This window comes from Hydra viridissima, unplaced genomic scaffold (assembly GCF_058129835.1).
Source record: "Hydra viridissima isolate aposymbiotic clone 2 unplaced genomic scaffold, HvirCarnegie_v1 scaffold_4, whole genome shotgun sequence".
Taxonomy (NCBI): domain Eukaryota; kingdom Metazoa; phylum Cnidaria; class Hydrozoa; order Anthoathecata; family Hydridae; genus Hydra; species Hydra viridissima.
This window is the reverse complement of record NW_028324303.1, coordinates 8262877-8287783: the sequence shown is the minus strand read 5'-3', so window position 1 is coordinate 8287783 and position 24907 is coordinate 8262877. Positions and strand designations below refer to the sequence as shown.

The window sequence follows — 24907 nt, the reverse complement described above, 5'->3', positions numbered from 1 at the left end:
TTTATGCTTATTTTTTTCAGAGTACAATTTCCATATTAAAAAAATTAAACAATTTGATGTAACAGATACAAACAAAAATTTAATAATATTAAAAAAAAAAAACGACTTAATTTTATAAATGGGCCAAAACCCCCTCAGGCTTACCCTTTTGCCCCGTTTTTGACCTTTAGCACTTTGTCCAGATTTTAAAAACTAACTTTTCGAAACCTACAGGACAAATACTTTAATGTTTAAAAGGTTTTACATGAGTGCCACGACATAAAACCTGGCGGTCTTTCTGGTTCACAGTGTGTAGAGCTACATTAAGTTATAATAATCTTATTTTTTTAGTTATTACTGTTGTTACTAATAGTAATAACAGAAATAATAAAAATGATAAGACCATACTTTTAGTTGCATATTCTTGAGCCTTCTACAAGTGATGCATAGCCTTATTTCTAACCTTCTATAAATATTATATCAAAAGAAGTAATCTTATATTCATATTTATTATCTCATTACAGGATAAATAACGAGTCTTCATGAGGAATATTTAAAACATTTATGGAGAAAGTGTGGCTGCATAATAAAGCAGGATAGTCACTATCAAATAAAACCTTTTGTTATCTATAAACAAGCACTTCTTAGCTTTTACAAGCTGGATACAACCTCAGACTATCAAAAAGTTCATCCTGAATATTTATGCAAATCATGTTATATGGTCTTATACAGGTTAGATTTAAAATCAAAAAAAGGCTTTGAAGTTGAGAGGAATGATAAATTCTTCACTTTTTTTGAACACACAAAAACCTGTTATGTATGTAACACACTCACAAGAGTTGGAAGAAATAAAAAAGTACATGCGATAAGTATTCATCAACAGTTAAAAGCATTTGCATCAAAACATGGTTTTGACTGTTACAATGAAAATAACCAAAATTATTTTGTAATAGTTAAAATCAATAGTTATGGCCAATCAAATGGCATGTAGAGACTAATTGTTTTAAATTGTGAAGTGCCAACATTTCATGCATCAACATCTGTAAATATAATAATGACTTCCACTATCTTTTTTTCTAATCAGAAATAAATTTTCTGATTTTAAAAACTTCCGAAGCACATCAAACGAGGATGTTGGAATAATTGAAACGAAAGAAGGCAATACAGTTGAAAACTTATTAGACATAAAGGTTGTTCATTAATATGTTTAGAAGTCTGTTGTGATTTTAGTACCATCTACCATACTAACTTGGCTGTAATGAAACCCAGGTTAAAGAGAAATGTCAATCATCTATTACCTTTAACTAGCCATTTTTTAACTGTGTACATTTTCTTACACCAGTATATGTAAAAAATGTAATCAAGACAACTTGCATTCTTCTATATGGAAGTTCAATAGTACATTACAACAATTTACAGTTTTGAATAATTTCTAAAATCAAAATTAAGAGTTATTACAATATTTTCATAATCTGGGAGTATTTGCAAATATAAATTAGCACCCGTTTAGGCGTTAAGCTCCACAACATGTGAGTATAAGCACACCTTTAGTGGCAATGTAACATTTCTTTTCATGCTTTTTAAAATTCAATTCTCTAAGATATTTATTGTAACATTTCAGACAGATAAATTTAGTTATTAAGCGTTCTTCTGTTTTTTTCAGCATTTTGGTTTCTTCTGCAATCAGCTTCTCTGTAGGAATTGCTGGTGGTATGAGCTCCAATTCAAAATCCTCTGATAACGATTCCGCTAACTCTTCAAGATCTATCTCAATAAAATCATCCACAACTAATTCAATTTGGTTATCAATACTTTCAAGCAAAAAAGAATAATCTTGATTAATAGCAAAGTTTTCTGTCATACTCATTTTATGTATCGATGCTCACTAAAATACTTTTAAAAATATTTTTATTGGATAGTCGAGACCATCTTTTTCCGACGTCGAAAAAAATAAAAATACTCCCCGGTTTCGCAATTATCACCTATTGTTTCGCTTTTGTTATCTAAACAATAGCGTAACACGCATATCTTTTTTATAAAACAATGCGTTGAACGTCCATCTATTAATACGTCCTTGCTTTGACATAATTTTATATCTGAGACATTTTCTGCCGACATAAAATATGTCCGAAATATTTTTCTGCCAACTTACTTTGACATAATTTTATGTCTGAGACATTTTCTGCCGACATAAATTATGTCAGAAACATTTTTCTGTCCACTTACTTTGACATAATTTTATGTCTAAAACATTTTCTGCCAACATATTTTATGTCGGCAGATAATATCTCAGACATAAAGTTATGTCAAAGTAACTTGGCAGAAAAATATTTTGGACATATTTTATGTCGGCAGAAAATGTTTTAGACATAAAATTATGTCAAAGTTGGTAGGCAGAAAAATATTTCGGACATATTTTATGTCGATGTAAATTATGTCTGAAAATATGTCGACAGATCTGCCAGACATATTATGCCGTAACAACTCTGGATAAAATAATAAAATCCGTTGAAAAAAAAAAAAATTTTGTTAAAAATGGTTTCTGAAAGAAATTATGAAGTGCTTCCTCTGTAGATTATATTTTTCATCATTAAATATCCTTTTTTCTCATTTTCGAAATTTACATGGATTGATTTCGAGATGTTCAGAAGTCAAATGCACTTTTGATAAATGCAATAGAGTTTTCATTAGTTTCATAAAGTTAAGAAAACATAATGAAACCGAGCATTCAACAATAATTCCTGATGAGGTCAAGCTGCAAGTTCAACTACTACTAGTTAGTTTCATTTTATTTTGTTTAAGTGTATGTATGTATATGTGTGTGTGTGTGTGTGTCTATATATATATATATATATATATATATATATATATATATATATATATATATATATATATATATATATATATATATATATATAGGCGCTACTGCAGTTTCTCCCCCCCCCCCCCTTTTTTTTTATGATTGATTCTGATAGAGAATTTTATGCTGATTTAGAAAAATATAAAAACATAGACCTGAAAATCAACGGAAAGTGCTCTAATTCGAAGTCAAAGTTGTAAAAAATCCCACTAAAAACTAGAGTTGTTAACCGCAATATTTCGTACAATTCCGGAAAAATAGAATTCTTTCGGAAGGATATTCATAATCAGGAATTTTTTTTTTTCGTACCGAATTTTACGAAACAAAAAAAACCGCCGATGTTCATTTCGCAAATGCTACTTACGAAATGTCGCCTTTCGCAAGTTGAATCGCGAAATAAAACTATTTTGCTACATACGAAAGTAGCGCTTGCGGAAGTCGCACTTGCGGAACGAGCTCTTTCGCTAAACGACGTTTTGAAGTCAATAATAAATTTTTGTTGGCCAAACGGATATAATTGTAAAAAATAAAATTTTTATATACCAAAATGTTTATAATAAAATTTTATTTTCAGTATTGCAACAAATGAACATTTTAAGGTTTTATTTTTTGAAATAATGATAAAAAACCAAATTTCTTTCGAAACGAAACTCTTTCGCACCGCAACTTACGAAACGGTTCTTAACAGAAAAACACTTACGAAACGCGGCTAATTTTAAATTTTTAATTACCTTTTATGAATCAAATACGTATAATTAACTAGGTAACTAAAACACTAATTATTATAATATATTTAATATATTTAATTATAGAATATAACGGGGCCTAACTCAACTAAAATTTAAAAATTTTAGCTGCGTTAGGCCCCCTTATATTCTGTTTCAGCACCCCCACCCCGTCCTAACTTTCTTAATCTTTCTAGGTCACTGTATGTATATATATATGTATATATATTGTGTGTATACACACACACACACACACACACACACACACACACACACACACACACACACACACACACACACACACACACACACACACACACACACACACACACACACATATATATATATATACACAGATATATATGTAAAAACTATTGAAGAATTATTTAACAACATTAATTAAATAATAAATAATAATATTTTTGTGTATAACAGTTTAATGAATTCTTTCGAGTCTATTCCCTAAGCGCACATTCCGAAATGCTCCTTCCGTAAGGAACTGTTTCGCAAGTATTCTTTCGAAATGATTTGTTTCGCAAGTTTCTTTTCGTAAAGAGTTATTACGGAATAATTATTATTTATTTTTTTCGTATAACGCATTACGGAAGGTGAATTTGCGCAAGAACAACTTTCGCAAAAGCAACTTGAAATACGGAAGATAAAAATGCGAAATTTTCGTAAGTTTTTGTTTGCGGCGAACAACCCTACTTAAGCTAGGGATTCTCGAAACGTTTCGGGAAAAATCAATCGAGAAAATTGTTACGTTACGATACGAGAGGTTTCGATCAGTTACGAGAGCGATTTCGAAAAATCAACTAATTTCTCGTAACATTTCGGTTACGTTACGGGAAATTCCCGGTTGTTACGAGAATCATTACGAGAACGGTTTCGAGTTTCTCGTAATGATTCTCGTAACAACCGAAACTCATTTTTCCCAAATTTTCATTTTCTCATTACGAGAATTATTTGTGTTTCGGGATATTTCGGGATATTTCGAGTTATTTCGAGTTCCCAAAATGATTTGCAAAAAATTTGATTAACCAGTTAATCAGTTGAAGGACGCATTTTTAGGACATTTGACGAGCGCAACAGCTGAATTTCGATACATATCGAGAAAATGAAAAAAATATTAATAAAAAATTTTCAATGGTCATAATTTGCTTTGAGGATGGTTTGCTTTTGCAATGTGACGTAGTTTGAAGAAGTGATGAAGTTAAAGAAATAGTCAAATCGCGAAACGTCATAGATTGTTCGGGATCGAACTCACGACTTTCTAATAACGGGACATATGCCTCAGACCGCTCGACCATTGAAACAGTCTAATAAAATTTTAAAAAAATACATTATTTAAATTATACATAGTACATTTACTTTTTAAAAAATTAACAAAAAACTGATGAATATAAATACGTTAAGAGATGAATATAAATACGTTAAAATACGTTAGCTTTTCTACTTTAATGTAAAGTAATACACTACAATAGTTATTGTAATTTTATTTCATTAAAACAATACAATAGTTCTCGAATTTTATTGTATTGTTAGAAGAAAAACAATACAATACTTATTGTAATTGTTTTTCATCACAACAATACATTACTAAAGTAAAATTTTGTTATTGTTTCTGTAATGCTTGAGTCTTCTGCGGCTGAAAATTCAGCCACTTATAGACTAAAAATTGCTTCTGCGGCTGAAAATTGACGCATGCGCAAAGTTACATCGAGATGACAAATAAATGATAACATCAAAAAAAAACTAAATTCTCAAAAGATTTTCCAATCGATAGGTCGCTCATTGTATTTTTTAAATTATCTTCAAATTCTCTTCAAATTCCTAAAAGATATCTCACAATGATATTTAAGTTAAGAAAATGAAGTAAATTAATATGAATACTTGCGCATGCGTTAATTTTCAGCCGCAGAAGCAATTTTTAGTCTATAAGTGGCTGAATTTTCAGCCGCAGAAGAATTAATCTTCTGTAATATTACGATACAATTTTATTGTATTGTAATGTGTAATTGTATTTAATTTTTACAATTACAATTACAATAGTCCTAACCCTAGTCTTGATAAGTAATATAATAAAAGACTTTAAATTGATATTTTCAACCTTTAATTGTGTTTTTTAAAAAAAGAAAACAAAATTCAGCTGTCGCGCTCGTCAAATGTCCTAAAAATGCGTACTTCAACTGATTAACTGGTTAATCAAATTTTTTGCAAATCATTTCTGGAACTCGAAATAACTCGAAATATCCCGAAATATCCCGAAACACAAATAATTCTCGTAATGAGAAAATGAAAATTTGGGAAAAATGAGTTTCGGTTGTTACGAGAATCATTACGAGAAACTCGAAACCGTTCTCGTAATGATTCTCGTAACAACCGGGACCCGATCGAAATAAATTTCTCGAAAGTTTAAAAACTTTACTCTCGTAACTCAAAAACATTTCGAGAAGAGTTCCGTTACGAGTCTCGTTTCGTAACGTATCGAAACAAAAATAGTTTCGAGAATTCCATGCTTAACCCTACTAAAAACCCTAATATTCGCCTTTTTTTTTTAAAACGCTTTCATTTTTAACGAAAACTAATTACCGTTACATTGCGCAATAAACAGACCTGGTTTCCATCAGCCTTTTCATTACTGTTTTAAAGTATTATAACGAAATTGTTATAACGAAATGAAATTAATGGAAGATTTCAAATAAAGATTGAACGTAGAATTTGAGAATGCAGACAAACTGATGAATAAGTGTCATTGTATCGTACGCTGGTTTTTTTATTAAAAAAAAAATGGTTTGAAGGTTACTATTTCTAAATTTTACATGTGATAAAACAATTATGAACTAAGTTTCAAAAGTTCTTCTTTTAGAAAAAAAAAACTGTTGATTTCTTTTTTAAAAATTATTACAAAAGTACATTACTTGCAATATAGTTTATTCTCTAATAAGTCAAAAAACGGCTATTTTCATTGCCACTAAAACTTGCGCAAGATAAACATACTTTAACAACTTTTTTAACGTAAAAACCATGCTATTAATGTTTGCTTTTGTCAGCAAAAAGATCTTTAACTTATTATTTTCAAAATGGCGAATATTAGGGTTTTTAGTGGGATTTTTTACAACTTTGACTTCGAATTAGAGCACTTTCCGTTGATTTTCAGGCCTATGTTTTTATATTTTTCTGAATCAGCATAAAATTCTCTATCATAATCAATCATAAAAAAAAAAAAAAAGGGGGGGTGGGGGAGAAACTGCAGTAGCGCCATATATATATATGTGTGTGTGTGTGTGTGTGTGTGTGTGTATGTGTGTGTATATATGTGTGTGTATATATATATATATATATATATATATATATATATATATATATATATATATATATAAACAGACAACTAAACATGGAATAAATTCTATTACATATCAGGGTAATCTTTCTTGGAACACCCTTCCGTACACCCTAAAAACAAATTTTATCCTTGGATCCAAGAATTTGTTCTTAACGTCACTCCATCATTTTTACCTAAAAAGTTACGCTTAACTTTATTCTTTACCTCTATAACTTTTTTCTTTATGTTTATGTACATATTATAATTTCTTATTTGTGTATATGTGTATATATGTATGTATATGTGAATACATTATAATAGCTACTTGACCTATATTTTAACTCTTTTAAAAGTCTGTTTTGTAAGTGTTACTTATAAATTTTTGTAAAGTTCTACTTTTGCTATGTGACTAGTTTATTTCTTATGTTTTTCTCTTCTCTTTTCTTTATATTATTTAGGTCATTGCGTTTTGTTAGTGAACTACTAGTTGCAATGACCTGTGATTTTTGTAATATCCGTAACACACAATATATATATATATATATATATATATATATATATATATATATATATATATATATATATATATCGTCTACAACATAATAAAAATAGAAAATAACTCTTTGTCAGAATATTTAATTCCGTTCCAGGATAGGTCGAATAATTTATGGTCGAAGCAAACCTTATTAAAAATTTAATTTTTCACCAGCGCGGCGTTTCAGGTTAAAATAGAGTAACCATAGGACAACCGACAATTTCAAGCAGCGGTTAGAATGCAATTTTTAGCCGTAAGAAAATCTCTGGCCAAAATTTATCTTTTAATTTAACCGAACCGTCAGAATCGTTTTTTGAAGAGTAGTGATCTTAACCGAAAATTTACTTCAAACAAAACAAATATCAATGATAATGTTTGGTTGTTAAAATTTTTTTTTCTCTTACACGTTTTTTAAAGAGAAAATATCCCTTTTCAGATTGTAAATGATACAACTCAAACAAATTAACTGGCAATTAAATGCCTTAGAATCAAATATTTGTCTGCTCTCCTCAATCAAACCACATGGCATTATAGGTTGCTAAACTTTGGAAAATTGGCATTTTTTTTTATCCAATGGTATTTTATGGCCTTTTACCTTTATTTTGGCATTTTGACACAGAAAAATTTAAGTTCTTGAAAAAGTATTTATTTTGGAAAAAAAGTTGAAATTAATTTTTGCCCCTCAAGAATTTTTAAGGATAATAAAAAACACCTTTTGACTTCCGATCCGAAGATTAACTAGTTGATTTCATTGATGAAATTTGTTCAAAATAAAGTGACGGAATCATTTTGAAACAGCCGCGATATGAAAAAGAGCATTATTATGGCATTTTACATTCACGCTTTTGGCATTTCACATGTAAAAAATGTTGGCAACACTGAATTTAATTGTCAATTAAAACGACTAAAATATGACGACTTGGAATGCTCGCTTCCACGTTTGAGACATTAAAACGATTTTCCTAGCCGCATTAAAAAACGATTATTAATCTAATTATTCATTTTTCGCGGTTTAAACGATTGTCCTGTGGTATAAATAGATCTTGGAATAACTATTTTCTTATCACTGTTTTTGTTTTCCTTAAGATTTAAAGACAAATATGGAGAATAATTTATTGCACAAACAAGTGAAAAGTCAATTTGAAATAAGTAAAGAAGGAGGAAGGTGTAAAATGTGCAAAAAATTTTACAAAGGCAAGTTAAGTAACCTCAAAGATCACCTTCTTCGAAAATACAAAGAAAAAGCAGGCGAAATCGACTTAGTTGAAGCTACTTCGGCTACAAGGAATCGAAAGGACGATGAGATTCAATTAATTAAACGAATCAAACTGGATGTTGATGTAAATCAATTAATTAGAGAAATGATTAAGTTAATGATGAATCGTAACTTGTCTTTCGCGTCAGCTGATGAAATCGGACAATTGTCTTTAGTGAAAAATGCACTCAAAGAATTCAAAATTGTTATAAATCGTCATAGCATGAAACGCTACATTCAACTTGCGTGTGAAAATATTTTTTTGCTCATAAGAGAAGAAACTGAAAATGTTCTTGTCTCGTTGATGTTTGATAGTGCGTCGCGATATGGAAGAAACGTGTTTGGAGTTAGCTGTAGATATGTGAAGGACGGGCAAATAGCTGACAGAACCTTAGGCATACTTACTCAAGAAGGTCGACAGTTTGGCGAAATTTTAGCTGCTCAGTTAGAAAATGTAATTGGAAAAATTGGAAAATGTGCTAATGATATCTACGCAACTTGCACAGATCAAGGAAAGAACATGACGAAGGCTTCAAAAATTCTTCAAAATGCACAAGTTCAAATGAAAGTGATCCTTGAAATTTATGATGACGAATTTATAGATTTCGAAGACGAGGAAATTGATATTGGCGCTTTAGAGAATGAAGAAGGGAATTATAGTGAAGCCCACACTGTTTTTGTTGAAAAATCAGTTAGATCGTTCTGTTCAGCCATGTTTTGTGGCGCACATGTGTGTCAGCTAGGTGCTAAGGACGTAACATCAATGTTTGAAGATGCATTAAATAACATCAGAAAAGTTGCTATCGAATCCAAAAAAGTAGCATATATTCAAACATTTAAAAATCTAAAAAAACCTCGTGTAGACATTAAACCACGCTGGGATTTCACGTTTTTGATGATAGAAGATTTCCATACCAATGCAGAAGCATATCAAAGGCTAAGACACGACCAATTAAAATTAAATGATGCTTCATGGAGTTTAATAGATGAATATTTCGATGCATTTTTACCAATTCATTCGGCTATGATGGATTTTCAATCCGCAAAATTATCAATTAGTGAATTCTACGTTTGATGGAGTCAAATGAAAATAGAAATTGAGGACGTTCCAGCAGTAGTCAATGTTATAAAACTTTTTCTAGCCTAACGCTAGAAATGTCGTAATTACGATGGAAATGTTACGCTACGACTATTTCAGCGTGACAAAGTTTTTCAATGTTATAAATAATTTTCAGCGTATTGCATCGTATCGTAATCTTTTCGTCATTTGTTTCAAGTGTGTCATAAGATTTCAACTCTATGAGTTGAATATTTTAGATGTCTGTGATTCAAATTGGCGGACAAAACAACAAGGTTTTTGGTCTTGCAATAACAATAATAATAACAATTTATAAATTGAAAAGGTAATCATGAGAATTTCTAAGTCTTAAAATATTTTTATTTTTCATTAAAAATAATATAATATAAACCAATTATACTTTTACCTTGAATCTCAAATGGCAAAGAATAAACTTTGTTTTATTAGTATTATCTTCTGTTAAAAAAGTTAGAGGATGCCACTTACCTTCTAATACTTAATCAAAACAAAAAAAAACATATAGATATTGCACAGCGCCATATATCATTACGACAAAAATTTGAACTAACGCTGGACTTTTTGTCGTACAGTTTTGAGCGTGACTTACGATGCTTCCAGCGTAAGTTACGCCAAAAAAGTTTTATGAAATCGATTTTTTTGTTTTTACGCTAGAAACTGCGTAAATCACGAGCGTAACACGTTTATAACATTGACTACAGGTGATTTGGGATTAAAAATGCTACTGACCAACGCAATCAATACACGAGAACAAGTTTTTTTTAAATGCGAAGCATTTATTGCTGCTTTAGTTCTGGATCCTAGATTTTGCTTTACATCTGGTCATCAACTGTTTAATACAGAATTGTTGAATAGAGGAATTATACAGCTAATCAAAATCCATCAAAAACTTTGTACTCAACGAGAACAATCAAGTTCTTCATCAACAGAAGAATCCATGCAACTAAATGCGTCATATTCCTCAAATACTTCTGAAGAGATGATTCCGATGAACTCAGAAGAAATTGATGCTGAAAAAGTACGCCGTTTCATTGAATATACTGGAGGAGGAACCAGACAAGGTGTTGCTAATGCAGCTTTAGAATCAGATCAAGATATTCGTCAATTAATTTTAAAATGGACTCTTAATGAACCACGAGTGTCATTAGACGTTGAATTCAGCATTCTTGCGTACTGGAAGAAAACCCAGAAAACGAAATGGAATCGGCTCTATGAAATCTCGCAAGTAGTTTATGGTGCAGTCTTCTCCAGCGTAAAAGTTGAACGTGATTTCTCTGAATTCGCTTTGGTTTATAGCCATCTTCGTACTCGCATTTCAAATGATTTCTTAGACTCTATTATGGTGGTAAAAAATAATCTAGATTTAATTGATAAAATAAAATTTGTTTAAAAAGCTGAACATTTCACATATTCTATTAGTCAATTTTTTATGGCGCCCCAGTGCAAGAGTCGAGTTCTGAAAACCTTTTTAGAGTCGAAACATAAAAAAAAAAATTTTTATAACGTAATAAAATTCTTTTAGCTTTTGAGTTAGCAAAGTATTTGACAGAATTCTAGCACAAAAAGTCAAAGTTAATTTTGAGAATAGAATTATGATAAAAACGGTCGTGATATAAAATGCTACAACTGAATAGCATTTGGATCAAAAGGCTCCAGCACCAAGAGTTTTTTTAATGCGGTTAGGAAAATCGTTTTAATGTCTCAAACGTGGAAGCGAGCATTCCAAGTCGTCATATTTTAGTCGTTTTAATTGACAATTAAATTCAGTGTTGCCAACATTTTTTACATGTGAAATGCCAAAAGCGTGAATGTAAAATGCCATAATAATGCTCTTTTTCATATCGCGGCTGTTTCAAAATGATTCCGTCACTTTATTTTGAACAAATTTCATCAATGAAATCAACTAGTTAATCTTCGGATCGGAAGTCAAAAGGTGTTTTTTATTATCCTTAAAAATTCTTGAGGGGCAAAAATTAATTTCAACTTTTTTTCCAAAATAAATACTTTTTCAAGAACTTAAATTTTTCTGTGTCAAAATGCCAAAATAAAGGTAAAAGGCCATAAAATACCATTGGATAAAAAAAAATGCCAATTTTCCAAAGTTTAGCAACCTATAATGCCATGTGGTTTGATTGAGGAGAGCAGACAAATATTTGATTCTAAGGCATTTAATTGCCAGTTAATTTGTTTGAGTTGTATCATTTACAATCTGAAAAGGGATATTTTCTCTTTAAAAAACGTGTAAGAGAAAAAAAAATTTTAACAACCAAACATTATCATTGATATTTGTTTTGTTTGAAGTAAATTTTCGGTTAAGATCACTACTCTTCAAAAAACGATTCTGACGGTTCGGTTAAATTAAAAGATAAATTTTGGCCAGAGATTTTCTTACGGCTAAAAATTGCATTCTAACCGCTGCTTGAAATTGTCGGTTGTCCTATGGTTACTCTATTTTAACCTGAAACGCCGCGCTGGTGAAAAATTAAATTTTTAATAAGGTTTGCTTCGACCATAAATTATTCGACCTATCCTGGAACGGAATTAAATATTCTGACAAAGAGTTATTTTCTATTTTTATTATGTTGAAGACGATTAGATCGTCGAATTTATGCTGTAAATGGTTCGACCCTTTAAAAGTTCTACTTTTCTTTCTACTTAACATAATTTCTAATGTGGCACAGGACGCCATATAATAAAAACCACATTCAGTAATAAAAACTAAGTTTGAGACTAAGTTTTTACATTCTAATAAGGGGAAATCGAAACTTTTGTTTTACTCGTCAAATTAATCTGAAATGAGCAATAAAGTTGTACGATTTTTTCTTCTAAAATAAGAAACAGCAAATGTCCCAGACATGAAATTATGTCAAAATATGTGGATAGAAAATATTTCTGATATAATTTATGTCGGCAGAAAATGTCTCAGATATAAAGTTATGTCAAAATATGTGGACAGAAAAATGTTTCTGACATATTTTATGTCGGCAGAAAATGTTTTAGACATAAAGTTATGTCAAAGTTAGTAGGCAGAAAAATATTTCTGACATATTTTATGTCGGCAGATAATATCTCAGACATAAAGTTATGTCAAAGTAACTTGGCAGAAAAATATTTTGGACATATTTTATGTCGGCAGAAAATGTTTTAGACATAAAATTATGTCAAAGTTGGTAGGCAGAAAAATATTTCGGACATATTTTATGTCGGCAGAAAATTTGTCTTGGACATATTGGACAGATAACAACTCTGATTTTATCCGTTGAATTAATGGAATTTCGAAGATTACGTAGTATGTTAACTTTATTCTGTTATTTTTGTTGTTTTTGGAAACGAATTACTTCGTTAATTTAACGGAGACACGCAATCCGTTACTTTTTCTAACGGATTGTTTTTAGAGTGTATTATTGAAAAATAAATACAAGAAAGAGCGGACCAGACTTTGGCTCTTATAAGACCTGACTATTAATATAGGACTCTTCACCTTAATTTAAAAATGTTTGAATTTTTATATCGAAAAAAAATTATAAATATCTTTTTTTTTTATTACTATAAGTTTTATATAACTTACATGTTGTTATTATAGTTATTTAATGTAAAAACATTTGGGAATTAGAAACAAAAATCATATTTTAGCGGCAATGTCGCAAATTGTCATGTTGCAGTCCCTTACGTCTTTCCTTACGTCTCGCACATGTCTTGGTACACCATCTATTTCGATATTTGTTTTTGTGATTACGTTGGTTACATTGCCAATTTTCCAAATCGAGGTGCACTTTGCGTCGCTGGGAAGAACGTAAACTTGTTCTCCTATCCTGTAGTTATTTTTAACCTGTGTTGATATTTCCTGAGTTTCAGTGTTATTCTCCCCTTGAAGTGGTAGACGCCATTCGTACTTATACTTTAGAGAAGCAGGTGTTGAGTCTTCTTGCGTTCCAATCGTTGGTGTTAAAATATACCAAAATACTGCTTGCAATGGACATATCTGTGCCCTCGCAGCGCACAGTGGAAAATAAAGGTGTGTTTCGGACCAAAAATCGATAACTTTTTTGTTACTAAAAATAGAGATTTGAAATTTTGCACAAATGTAAAGTAGTATATGACGCTTCTTGAGAAATACTTTTTATAAGAATTTTTTGTAATACAATATTAAAAATAAATAAATAAAAATTAAAAACTTCAAAATTGGCAGTTTGTTAATTTACACTTTAACACAATGCTTTACAAATGTATGAAAATACCTTAAAATTATTAAAAACGACGAAAAATACATAAAGTGCTTACCTACTAATTATAGAAATATTTAAAAGAGTTTCTTAATAACAATTTTTAAATAGTTGCTTTTATGAAATAATGTATAGGTATATTAAGGTGGTACCAGGGTAAAGGTAACTTTTTAACAAGAAATTGAAAACTATTAATAGACTTTAGCTCTTTTCTGTTAATGAACAAAAAAATATATATAAAACAGTAGCCCAAAAAAAATAATTTTAGTGATGACGTCATTAATTATGCGCATAATTAGTGTTATGTTACCCCCAAAACTGCTTATTCTTTCATCTAATATAACTAACTCAAAAAGAGTCAAAACTGCTTGAAAATTTGAACATGAATTCTTTAATGTATTAAGAATGTTGTCAATGAAACAGATTTTTTTAAAACATTTTTAATTTTACCAGGTTGACATTCGAACTTTAAGATATAAAATTAAAGGTAGTTTGGGACCAAAGCATGATAAAAATGAGTTTTAAATAAAAAATAACAAAAATTTGCTTCACAGACAACATTCGTAATATGTTCATCTTTAAACCTGCAAAATTTCAGCCTATTATCTATTTTCTATGAAAAGTTATTTTTTCTGAAAAATTGAGATTTAGCGAGAAAAAAAGCGTTTCTAAGGTCGTTGTTATGAAGCAAGAACCAAACTGCTCTTTAAAAAAAGGCCAAATTTGATTAAAATTAAGAAGATTTTTGACTTTTTGCAATACGCATATTGAAATAGGAAGATTTAAGAATTCAAAACATTAATTTTGGTATTTTTCAAAATTTTATCAAAAATAGCCGTTTTTTACCCTGGTACCACCTTAAAGGTACTATATCATAACTACATAGGGACTTTCAGTTCCTGAAATCAGTTCGTTGACTTTCAAAAGCTGCAGAGTATCTTCATCAAGTTCTTGCACATTTCACGCAAAGAATTTATTTGGCTCTTTACTTCATCTACAATGGCTTTAGTTTTCTTGGAAATCTCTTTGCAGAATTCTATGCATATAGGTCGACAAAAACGGACATATGAAGGTGCCGGATTTTGCCAAACAACTGCGCCAGTTACTATATCAATTAGTTTGATAGGCACCAAAGAACTAGTAAACAAATTTGCATCAGAAATAAGTTCAGATTCCTCTGGAAGTTTCTACTTGTATTGGCTTTGGCCAGTGAAACCATCACAGCCCCATTTACTATATGAAAGTAAATGCTTGAATTCAATACTGTACACGGAATCTATGGTCAAAATTCTAGCTACAGTGTGATCCAATAAATCTTGCAGTTCCAGAATTTTCGGATGTGTGTTCGTAATTTCTATTGCAGAAGATGGTGGATAGCAGGTCTGTTTAATTTCTTGAATTTTACAATATGGTGGAAATATGGAACAATTTCGTTCATTTGTCACCTTCCTCATGTACAAATATTGTGCTTTTGTTAAATCTGAATCAATAAACACGCTGAGTGCTTCTTCATCAGTTAGCATATTTTTTTGGCTTGCGTTTTCCATAAAACTCGATATTAATTTTTTTTTTGTCTTTATCAGCAATCCTTAATGATTCCACAAGTTTTGCTTCTGCTTCTTCTCCTATTGAATGCAACGCCTGAAGATATGTATTAAAAATATGCTCGAATCCATATTCCTTAAGTAACATGGAATTTTTTCTTTTTTTTGCTGGATTCTGACGAATCTCCATAAGACACGCACGGCCTTCCGCGTTTTTCAAAAGAAGTAGATGGCGTGGAGTCGGTAATTGTCTCTTCTGAGTTAGGTAAAGATACACAATATCCAACCAATCACTGTTCTTAGATAAAAAAGCTTCCTTTTTCCGTGACGCCAGTATCCATAGTTTATTAAAAGACGGAATAATGTGTCTTTGAATATCACCCATGATGAAACACAAGTTGTCCTCAGAAAGTTGATAATTTTCTTTTAAAATTGTTGACAGTGCCTCAACTGTCTTTCCTCCATCAATATAGGAAAGCAATAATTTACATTTCAAACACTTAAAAGTTGTCATTTTAACAAGTCACAAAAGTAACTAAAGTAATATTCAATACTCAAACGAGTTGATTTAATTTCCACTGTGAATTTGTTATACTGATATAAATGTTTCAACTCTTTATATATTGGCAGTGTACATTCACTACAAAAGGAGTGCACAAATACAAGAATGCCATGGTATAAATAAAAAATTGATAATAAGTTAAAAAACATACACCAAGCTATTGTTATAAATGAACAAAATTTGAAACCACGATAAAAAGCGGTTTTCTGTTTTTTTACTTTTATCACTCTTTTCTCGATAATTTCGGAAACCGCACGTTTCTGCAACTCATTTTTATACATGTTTTTAATAAACACCTAGGCTACAATACTACATTAAATGTAAAGCGTGGGGAAGCGTGGGTAACTACCAAAAGTCTCAGTGAACTTGAAGAATATTAATTTTTTTCATTTATTTTATTGTTCAAATAATTACTCCTAAACTGAACCATATAAGTAAAAATGTATAATTTTCTTAAAATCTCCATAACATGAGCCTTTCAAAAATGTATAATACTTTATACTTATTCCTAGAAAGTTTTATAGAAAATTCACTTTTAAAGTGATGAAGCGAACAGGTTTGAAATGAACATCCGCAAAAGTAATAAACAATAGGGCTTCAAATCTTTTATTTTTACATAAAATTATGTGAAATTCCTGCATTATAGTAATGATTGACCATTAAACTATTAAATAAAATTGAAATATAATGACAGTAGCGACATTAGTAAAAAACATTTATGATATGCTGTTGCTCTACAATTTTCCACTGTGCAGCGGTGCGTTTTACTGTACGGTGGTTACGCTCCACAATCCCATTTCCTGCTGGTCTATATACACATCTATATATCTTTAGTACACACCATTTCTCACAAAATATGGAGAGCTCATTCGATTTGAACACCGCTCCATTATCCATCAATAGTTCACGTGGTGGACCATGCTCCCTAAATACAGAATATAATTGAGTTAGTACACTCTTTATATCTTCGCGAGACATTTTTCTCCACCTTGCAAATCGACTCGGACCACAGTCAATCATTGTAAGGAACAGTGACCTTTTATGGTGAGTCACATCAAAGGCAATACGATACCATGTATCGGGAACATCTAGCATTCCGTGTTCCCATTTTAATGGTGCTGGATCGATTGAGTTGCACTGACGATAAGAGCGCACACATTCTTCGACGTCTTTCCTCATCACTTGCGGAATTATTCTTTGAACTGTGAACATCGTCCGATTGACTCCAAAATGATGCTTTGAGTGACATTTACGAATTTCTTCTGCAATATTCAACCCACATAGTTCTTTGACTTTGACTTTTAGTTTAAACTTGTGTAAACTAAAATGTATTAAAACTGCTATTAATCTAAAAAAAAAAAAAGTATTTTTCCTATGTAATAAAAAACTGCTTATAATAAATTTTTGATCATTAAACTAAAAAAAAAAATATAAATCTGCTAACAAGTCAAAGACAAAGAATACAAAAGTTACATCAAACAAGTGTTCTTTTATAATAGTAAAATATCTTGCGATAAAACTCCTAATTTAATTGTGGGTAATGTCAGGAGGAGCTAGTAAGCCTTTGATGGTAAACCCCTAAAGGTAGTATCATAATAAAAAAACTCAGTTCTCAGTTCTGATTAACAAAACAAGTTAACATCAGGAAGGGCATACGCTTGTAAAAAATTGCTCCAATTTCCATACCATCATATTTACTTATTTAAATATGACATTAAGCTTCAATAATATCATATTTAAATTAGAAACTAACGTTTTGGAAAACTGTCCATAGCACATACACACATATAGTGCATATAGTATATATAATTAACATATATAATATATATATATATATATATATATATATATATATATATATATATATATATATATTGATTGGTTATGTATTATATCAAAATAATACAAAGCTCTTGTGCGTAAAAGAGTGCTCAATATTATAATAATAGAGCAATATATATATATATCTGTTATTTAAATGGAGAAAAACAACATTTTAATAGTACTTAAAGTTTCGTGCCTTACGGCAATCATCAGCTATTAATTACAAATTAAAAACGTAAAAAACCGTTTAAAAACGAATCAAATTTACGGTAGAACGAATTCTGACGTAATGAGCAAAAAGACGCAATCATTTAGTCTTCAGTATCAAAAGAGGATAAAAGGAACTTGTTAGCATGTCGACATTTAGATAATATTTCGCTTCTTTTGTTGAGTAGGTTGTTTTCTTTATGCGATAAAATTTCAAACTTCTCGTGAAGGCAAAGGTTACAGGTCTTGGTTTCAGGGTTGGAAGGATTTCAGGATTGTGCCTTACAGTATTTAAACCAAAAATATTTAAAAATTTTAAAAGTTTTGAAAATTTTGTAATTTTTAACCGATTAAAATTGTAAATTTGATTCGTTTTTAAACGGTTTTTTACGTTTTTAATTTGTAATTAATAGCTGATGATTGCCGTAAGGCACGAAACTTTAAGTACTATTAAAATGTTGTTTTTCTCCATTTAAATAACAGATATATATATATATATATATATATATATATATATATATATATATATATATATATATATATATATATATATATATATATATATATATATATATATATATATATATGGCCGTCGAGAGGGGAGGGTGGATGGGGAAGATTCCCGGGGTCCCGTGGAATTTAAAGATTTAAATAGTTTTGACTTTTAAAAGATTTAATTAACTTTCATTTTTAATTTTCAATTACTAGAAAACGCTTCTATTGGTCCTGGGTATATAATTGATTATGAGGGCCCCTTAAGAAAACTTCCCCAGGGCCCGAAACTTCAATCGGTGGCTATGCGTATATATATATATATATATATATATATATATATATATATATATATCTCACACATGTATATATACACAAATATATATGCCAAGCAAAAAAAAAAATATTGAAAAAGCTTTTCTTTTAAAAATAAGAAAAGGTAAGAAAAGATAATTAGTAGTATTTGATAACTACTGATATCTACTGATAACTGCTGATAAATACTTGATAAATAAAATACTATAAGTAAAAGTAAATGATATTCATTAACTTACCAGTATATACCTTTAGAAAAATAAAACTTTGAATGAGGACTCGGGGGTCTAGCAGAAGGTGGATCGGGATAATTCCACTTGCTACGGTTATTTCGATTTATTCCATTACTATTTACCATGCAAAAATAAGTCATTAATGTGATTTTTGGGTTCTCTCCACACTGATCAGAAGAAATTTACGTTAAAATTATTTTTGTAACTTGGACATGCCGATCCTATAATTATGCGTGGTTGTAGTGTCTGGGTGCTTTTGTGTGACAAATTACCATGAGTGTGCCATATATAGCACATTTATGATGATTATAAAAAAACCAATTTATCTATTTTTAACCGATTAAAATTGTATAAATAGGGTAAAAATATTATGTTTTATATGTTGATTAAAAAGTAACAAATGCGGTGTTGATCTTCAAAATATAATATAATACGCAATCCGTATTAATCTTGATCACCTTCGGATCAAAGTTGGTAGCAGAGGGTAGTTTTCTTCACAACGGAAGAATGGTAAAAAGAAGAAATCAGAAATTAACGAATCAAATGGAAGATCAACTAATCGTCCAAAGTATCAGCATTAAACAGGAAAATAACGATTTTAAAATCTACGTTTACGCAAACTAAACATCAAATTATTTAGCTTCTTGGAAACGACGATCCCACATGTAAAAATGAGTTACGCGATTTGACTTTAATTAATTAACAAAGACACAAAACAAAGTTCTCGAGGTGATGGTTGATTTATCAAACAAATACGAGGTTCTGGAATCAAAAGAAAATTTAGAAAAACTCAAGAAATTGAAAGAATAAATGGCGAATTCACGGAAGCGATGGAACATGTAAATAGATGGATATTGTGCAATGGAAGTGAAAGATCTAATTTTGACCAAAGAATGGATCGTAAATCTACGCTGACAACGGAAAAGCAACAACGTGATCAATGGTCGAATATTCGAAAATTAAAAGACGAAGAAAAAGAGAATAGCGAATATGAATCAATCAAATCGAAACATAGCCTGCGTACAACAAATAATTTAGATGATAAGACAGCAAAAATTGGACAGGATTTATGGAAACAACTAAAACGCGTTTCTATACCAATATTTAATGACGATAAAAGGAGCAACGAAAACTGGAAAGCTTCATTCAACGCATGTATCGACCAAGCTCCAGCGACAGCTGAATATAAATTGCTTCAGTTACGTCAATATTTATGTGGCGACGCATTAAAAGCAATTGAAGGACTTGGGTATTCATCGTTTGCCTATGAAGCTGAGAAAGAACGACTTGAAAGAAAATATGGCGGAACGAAGAGAAAGATCCTCATGTATTTGGATGAATTGAACAACTTCAAACCTATGAGATAAAACCAATCAAGAAATGTGAAAAAAAATTCGCCGATTTAAAAGAAGCCAATAGAACTGAAGAACTTGGTGACGGAACTTTATACCACCAACTGCAAAAAAAGGTTCCAGAGATGATGTTAATAAGATATAAACGTTGGGTCCATGAATACAGATTAAACGAAAATGTTGAAACTCTAAAAAAGTTTATTGTTGAAGAAGCGGATTTTCAAATGGCAGCAACAGAGACTCTTCATGGCTTAAAAAAAGGCACTGTTAGCAAACCGTCTGAAGGAAATTCTTACTTTACTGACAATGAACCAAAAAAGAAAACAAGTTGGATAAAAAATGTGCTGCTTGCAAAAACGATCATAAAATATGGGAGTGTCCAACATTTAAAAATCAAGTTGTTGAAGAAAGATGGGAAACAGCCAAGAAATGTAAACTCTTCTTTAGATGCTTAAACACTAATCATTTGTCAAAGGAATGCAGGAATACAAGAATATGTGGGATTGACGACTGTACAATCGTTTGCTTCACAAAAAGAAACGTCCAAATGAGAGAATTTCTGAAGAACCCAAGAAAAAAGACATGCTAATTGAAAACTCCAACTACCAATATCAAATATCCAACTACATTTAAAACACGTGATGAACTGTATATCGCTTCGAACGGTGCCGATTATTCTTCGGAATGGAAATAAAAAAGTTGTAGTTAACGCATTGCTTGACGATGGAAGTACGAAAACGTATCTGAATTCTGATGTGGCATCTGAGTTGTCACTGCAGGGTAAAACAGAAAAAGTAACTGTAAACATGATAAATGGAAAAATTGATTCATTCGAAAAAATGCCGGTGGAATTCCAGCTGGAATCATTGAATGGACAAACAATTATAACAATGGAAGCCTTTACAGTAAATAATGTAACTGGGAACTTAAAAGCAGTTAATTGGAAAAAAGTGTCAAACAATTGGAGACATCTGAGAAACATCGAATTCCCAAATATTGGACCCAAACCAAAAATTGACATTCTAATTGGTGTGGACTATGCTGAGTTGCATTGTGCAATTAAGGAAGTCATAGGAGAATTTAATGAACCAGTTGCCCGGCTAACACCGCTTGGATGGACATGCATTGACGGTAGTGGAGGATCTCTTCAAACACACTTTACGAAAATGATACCTAGTACAAAGGAAATAGAAGATGCAAATAACACCATTAAAAAGTTATGGGCAATTGAAGGTGAGGAAGAGATGCAACTTAAAAAAATAACAAACCCAGAAGACACTACCGCCCTTAATATTGTAACAAGTTCGCTGAAAACAGAAAACGGAAGATATGAGCTAAAATTGCCATGGAAAGAAAATAGACAGCTGGATGATAATTATACAATGGCGTTAAACAGACTGCAAAACACTGAAAAACGTTTGATGAAAAACCAAAGTCTCGGAGATGAGTATAACAAAATTATTAAGCAGTATCTAGAAAAGGAATACTTGGAGAAAATCGATAAAAGGAATCTAGGAGATGGTTGGTACTTTTTCCAATTCTACGTCCCGAGAAATCAACCACAAAAGTCCGAATAGTGTTCGATGGATCTGCAAAATACAATGATAAATTCATTAACGACTTTATCTATCAAGGACCAAAACTTCAACAAGATCTTGTAACAGTTTTACTTCGATTTCGAAAATACCCAGTCGCTTTAGCTTGCGATATAGCAGAAATGTATTTAAGAATCGGAATACATAAAGATGATCGAAGGTACCAACAAATTCTATGGAGAAATTTGGATCCAACTGCTGAGCCTGATGTGTTTCAGTTTAATCGACTGGTTTTTTGGGATCAACTCAGCGCCTTTCATGGCTCAATTTGTATCACAAGAACACGCAAGAAAGTATGCACAAACATTTCCTTTAGCTTCTGAAGCTGTTCTTGAAGCGACTTACATGGACGATACAATAATTTCTGTGGTTGATGAAAAAACAGGGATTCAATTATACGCTACTATGGAGTTCTGCAGGAATGTTTGCACGAAAATGGCTTTCAAACTCGGTCGAAGTTCTTAAGGTAACACCCGAAAATGATCGTGCAGAACATATAAATTTAGATTCTGAAGAATTACCTGCCATGAAAACGCTTGGAGTTGTCTGGAAAGCAAAACCTGATTTATTTACTTTTCATTCCGTCAGTACCGAAGAAAATGCGGTATATACAAAAAGATTTTTGTTAAAAAAAAAGGCAACTTTGTTCGATCCATTGGGTTTTTTTATCACCATACATCATTCAAATAAAAATAATTATGCAAGAGTTAAGGATTGACGGAATTGAGTGGGATGATCGAATTCCGGATAGGATTTTGAAAAATGTTGATCAATTGTTTCAAGAACTAAAAGATCTTTCTATGATAAAAATTACTAGATGTTTACAAACGGCTTCAACAGTTATAAATCGATCCAAACACGTTTTTACGGATGCGTCTTGTAAAGCATACGGTGCTGTTGCTTATCATAATGTAATCATAATGTGAAAGGCCCGAGTAAGCCCATTGCAATCTATCAGTATACTAAGACTTGAGTTACTTGGAGCTGTTCTCGGTTTACGACTTGCAGAGAAAATCGTTAAGGCCTTGAAGCTTGCAATTAAAGACGTAACTATATGGTGTGATAGTCTTAACGTTTTATGGTGGATAAGGAATCACAGTCAAAAGTTGAAACCATTTATTGCTAATCGTGTCGGACTCATTCAATCAAAGACTGAACTAAAACAATGGAGGTACATACCTACAAAAACTAATATAGCCGACTTATTATCTCGAGGAACATCAGTGAATGAGTTAAAAAATAATAATGTATGGTGGTATGGACCAAATTTCCTGAATTCTTTAGAGGAAAAATGGCCTCAGAATCACGTTGAAATCACACAAGAAGCTTCAATTGAAGTAAAGAAAAACGCTGTGTTAATGAATTCTGCATTATCTTCCGAAGTAGTAAATCAATTGCTTGATATAAATCGATTCTCATGTTGGAAAAAACTTGTCAGAGTAAACGGATGAATGTATCGATTTATAAATAACTGTCGATGTAAAATTGATTTGCGCATGATAGGTGATATAACAGCTGATGAATATCATGAAAGTGAAAAGGAAATTATTGTTAAAGCTCAACAGGAAAGCTTCAAAGAAGAATATAACAACTTTAAAAAAGGAAAAACAATATCAGTATCAAGCAAAATTATATCTTTAAATCCACAAATTGATGAAGATGGCTTATTACGCTCATGTAGTCGATTACAAAATGCTTACTACTTGCCTTACGATGTTAAGTATCCAATCTTTTTGCCGAGAGGTCATGCAGTTACAATATTGATTGTTAAACATTATCATGAAGAAGGAAATCATGTTATGGGAACAAATCAGTTACTAACAAAATTATCAGAACGGTATTAGATTATACGAGGACGAGAAGAAATCCGCGATGCAGAAGCAAAATGCAACAAACGTAGAAGAAGAAAATGTAAACCTGCTCAACAACTGATGGCTCCTCTGCCAGCAATTCGCTTAAAGGAACCACTACGTGCGTTTTCAAGAATTGGCATTGATTTTGCTGGGCCATTTCTAACTGTGCAAGGTAGAGGGAGGACACGACAAAAAAGATACTTATGCTTGTTTACCTGTTTGCTATCACGAGCAGTACATCTCGAGATAGCTTATAATTTAGATACAAATTCATTCCTCAATGCCTTTTTTCGAATGGTGAATAAAAGAGGATTCCCACTGGAAGTTTTGACGGACAATTGAAAAAATTTTGTTGGTGGATCTCGTGAACTAAAAGAACTTATCATTGACTTAGATAAGAATAAAATTACCAACTCTAGAGCTGATAAAGGAATCAAGTGGTACTTTAACGCTCCACTAGGAACTCATCTTGGTGGTGTGTTCGAAACAATGATCAAGGCTGCAAAACGTGCAGTATCTGGAATACTTGAAAAGGCCGATATTACCGATATACTGATTTTAACGTAAATTTTTTCTGATCATTCTCCCCCTCTTTGATAGACTGGAGTCTATCAAAGAGGGGGAGAATGATCATGACATGCCAATCCTATAATTATGCGTGGTTGTGGTGTCTGGGTGCTTTTGTGTGACAAATTACCATGAGTGTGCCATATATAGCACATTTATGATGATTATAAAAAAACCAATTTATCTATTTTTAACCGATTAAAATTGTATAAATAGGGTAAAAATATTATGTTTTATATGTTGATTAAAAAGTAACAAATGCGGTGTTGATCTTCAAAATATAATATAATACGCAATCCGTATTAATCTTGATCACCTTCGGATCACACACCATTGGGATACCAAATTTCAAACTCTTTCTTTTC

General features: G+C 31.2%; 1 protein-coding gene and 1 pseudogene across 1 annotated transcript; both read left to right on the top strand.

The window, feature by feature from the left end:
- Positions 1–9574: 9574 nt before the first annotated feature.
- On the top strand, positions 9575–11165 carry LOC149889693 (uncharacterized; annotated as a pseudogene).
- A 10003-nt stretch (positions 11166–21168) lies between these two features.
- On the top strand, positions 21169–23573 carry LOC149889692 (uncharacterized). Its single transcript, XM_090085162.1, has 4 exons — positions 21169–22048; positions 22162–22352; positions 22508–22726; positions 23052–23573. Exons 1-4 carry the CDS (start codon positions 21169–21171, stop codon positions 23571–23573), a joined length of 1812 nt encoding a protein of 603 aa, XP_089941288.1.
- The last annotated feature ends 1334 nt before the right edge of the window (positions 23574–24907 follow it).

Bases quoted from the DNA above. Each gene is read 5' to 3' on its own strand.
- LOC149889692 (XM_090085162.1), top strand. From the start codon at position 21,169: ATGAACTGTATATCGCTTCGAACGGTGCCGATTATTCTTCGGAATGGA. The intron at 22,353-22,507 runs GTTTTTTGGGAT...ATGAAAAAACAG, and splicing joins TGTTTCAGTTTAATCGACTG to GGATTCAATTATACGCTACT. The intron at 22,727-23,051 runs GTATATACAAAA...ATAATGTGAAAG, and splicing joins TCAGTACCGAAGAAAATGCG to GCCCGAGTAAGCCCATTGCA.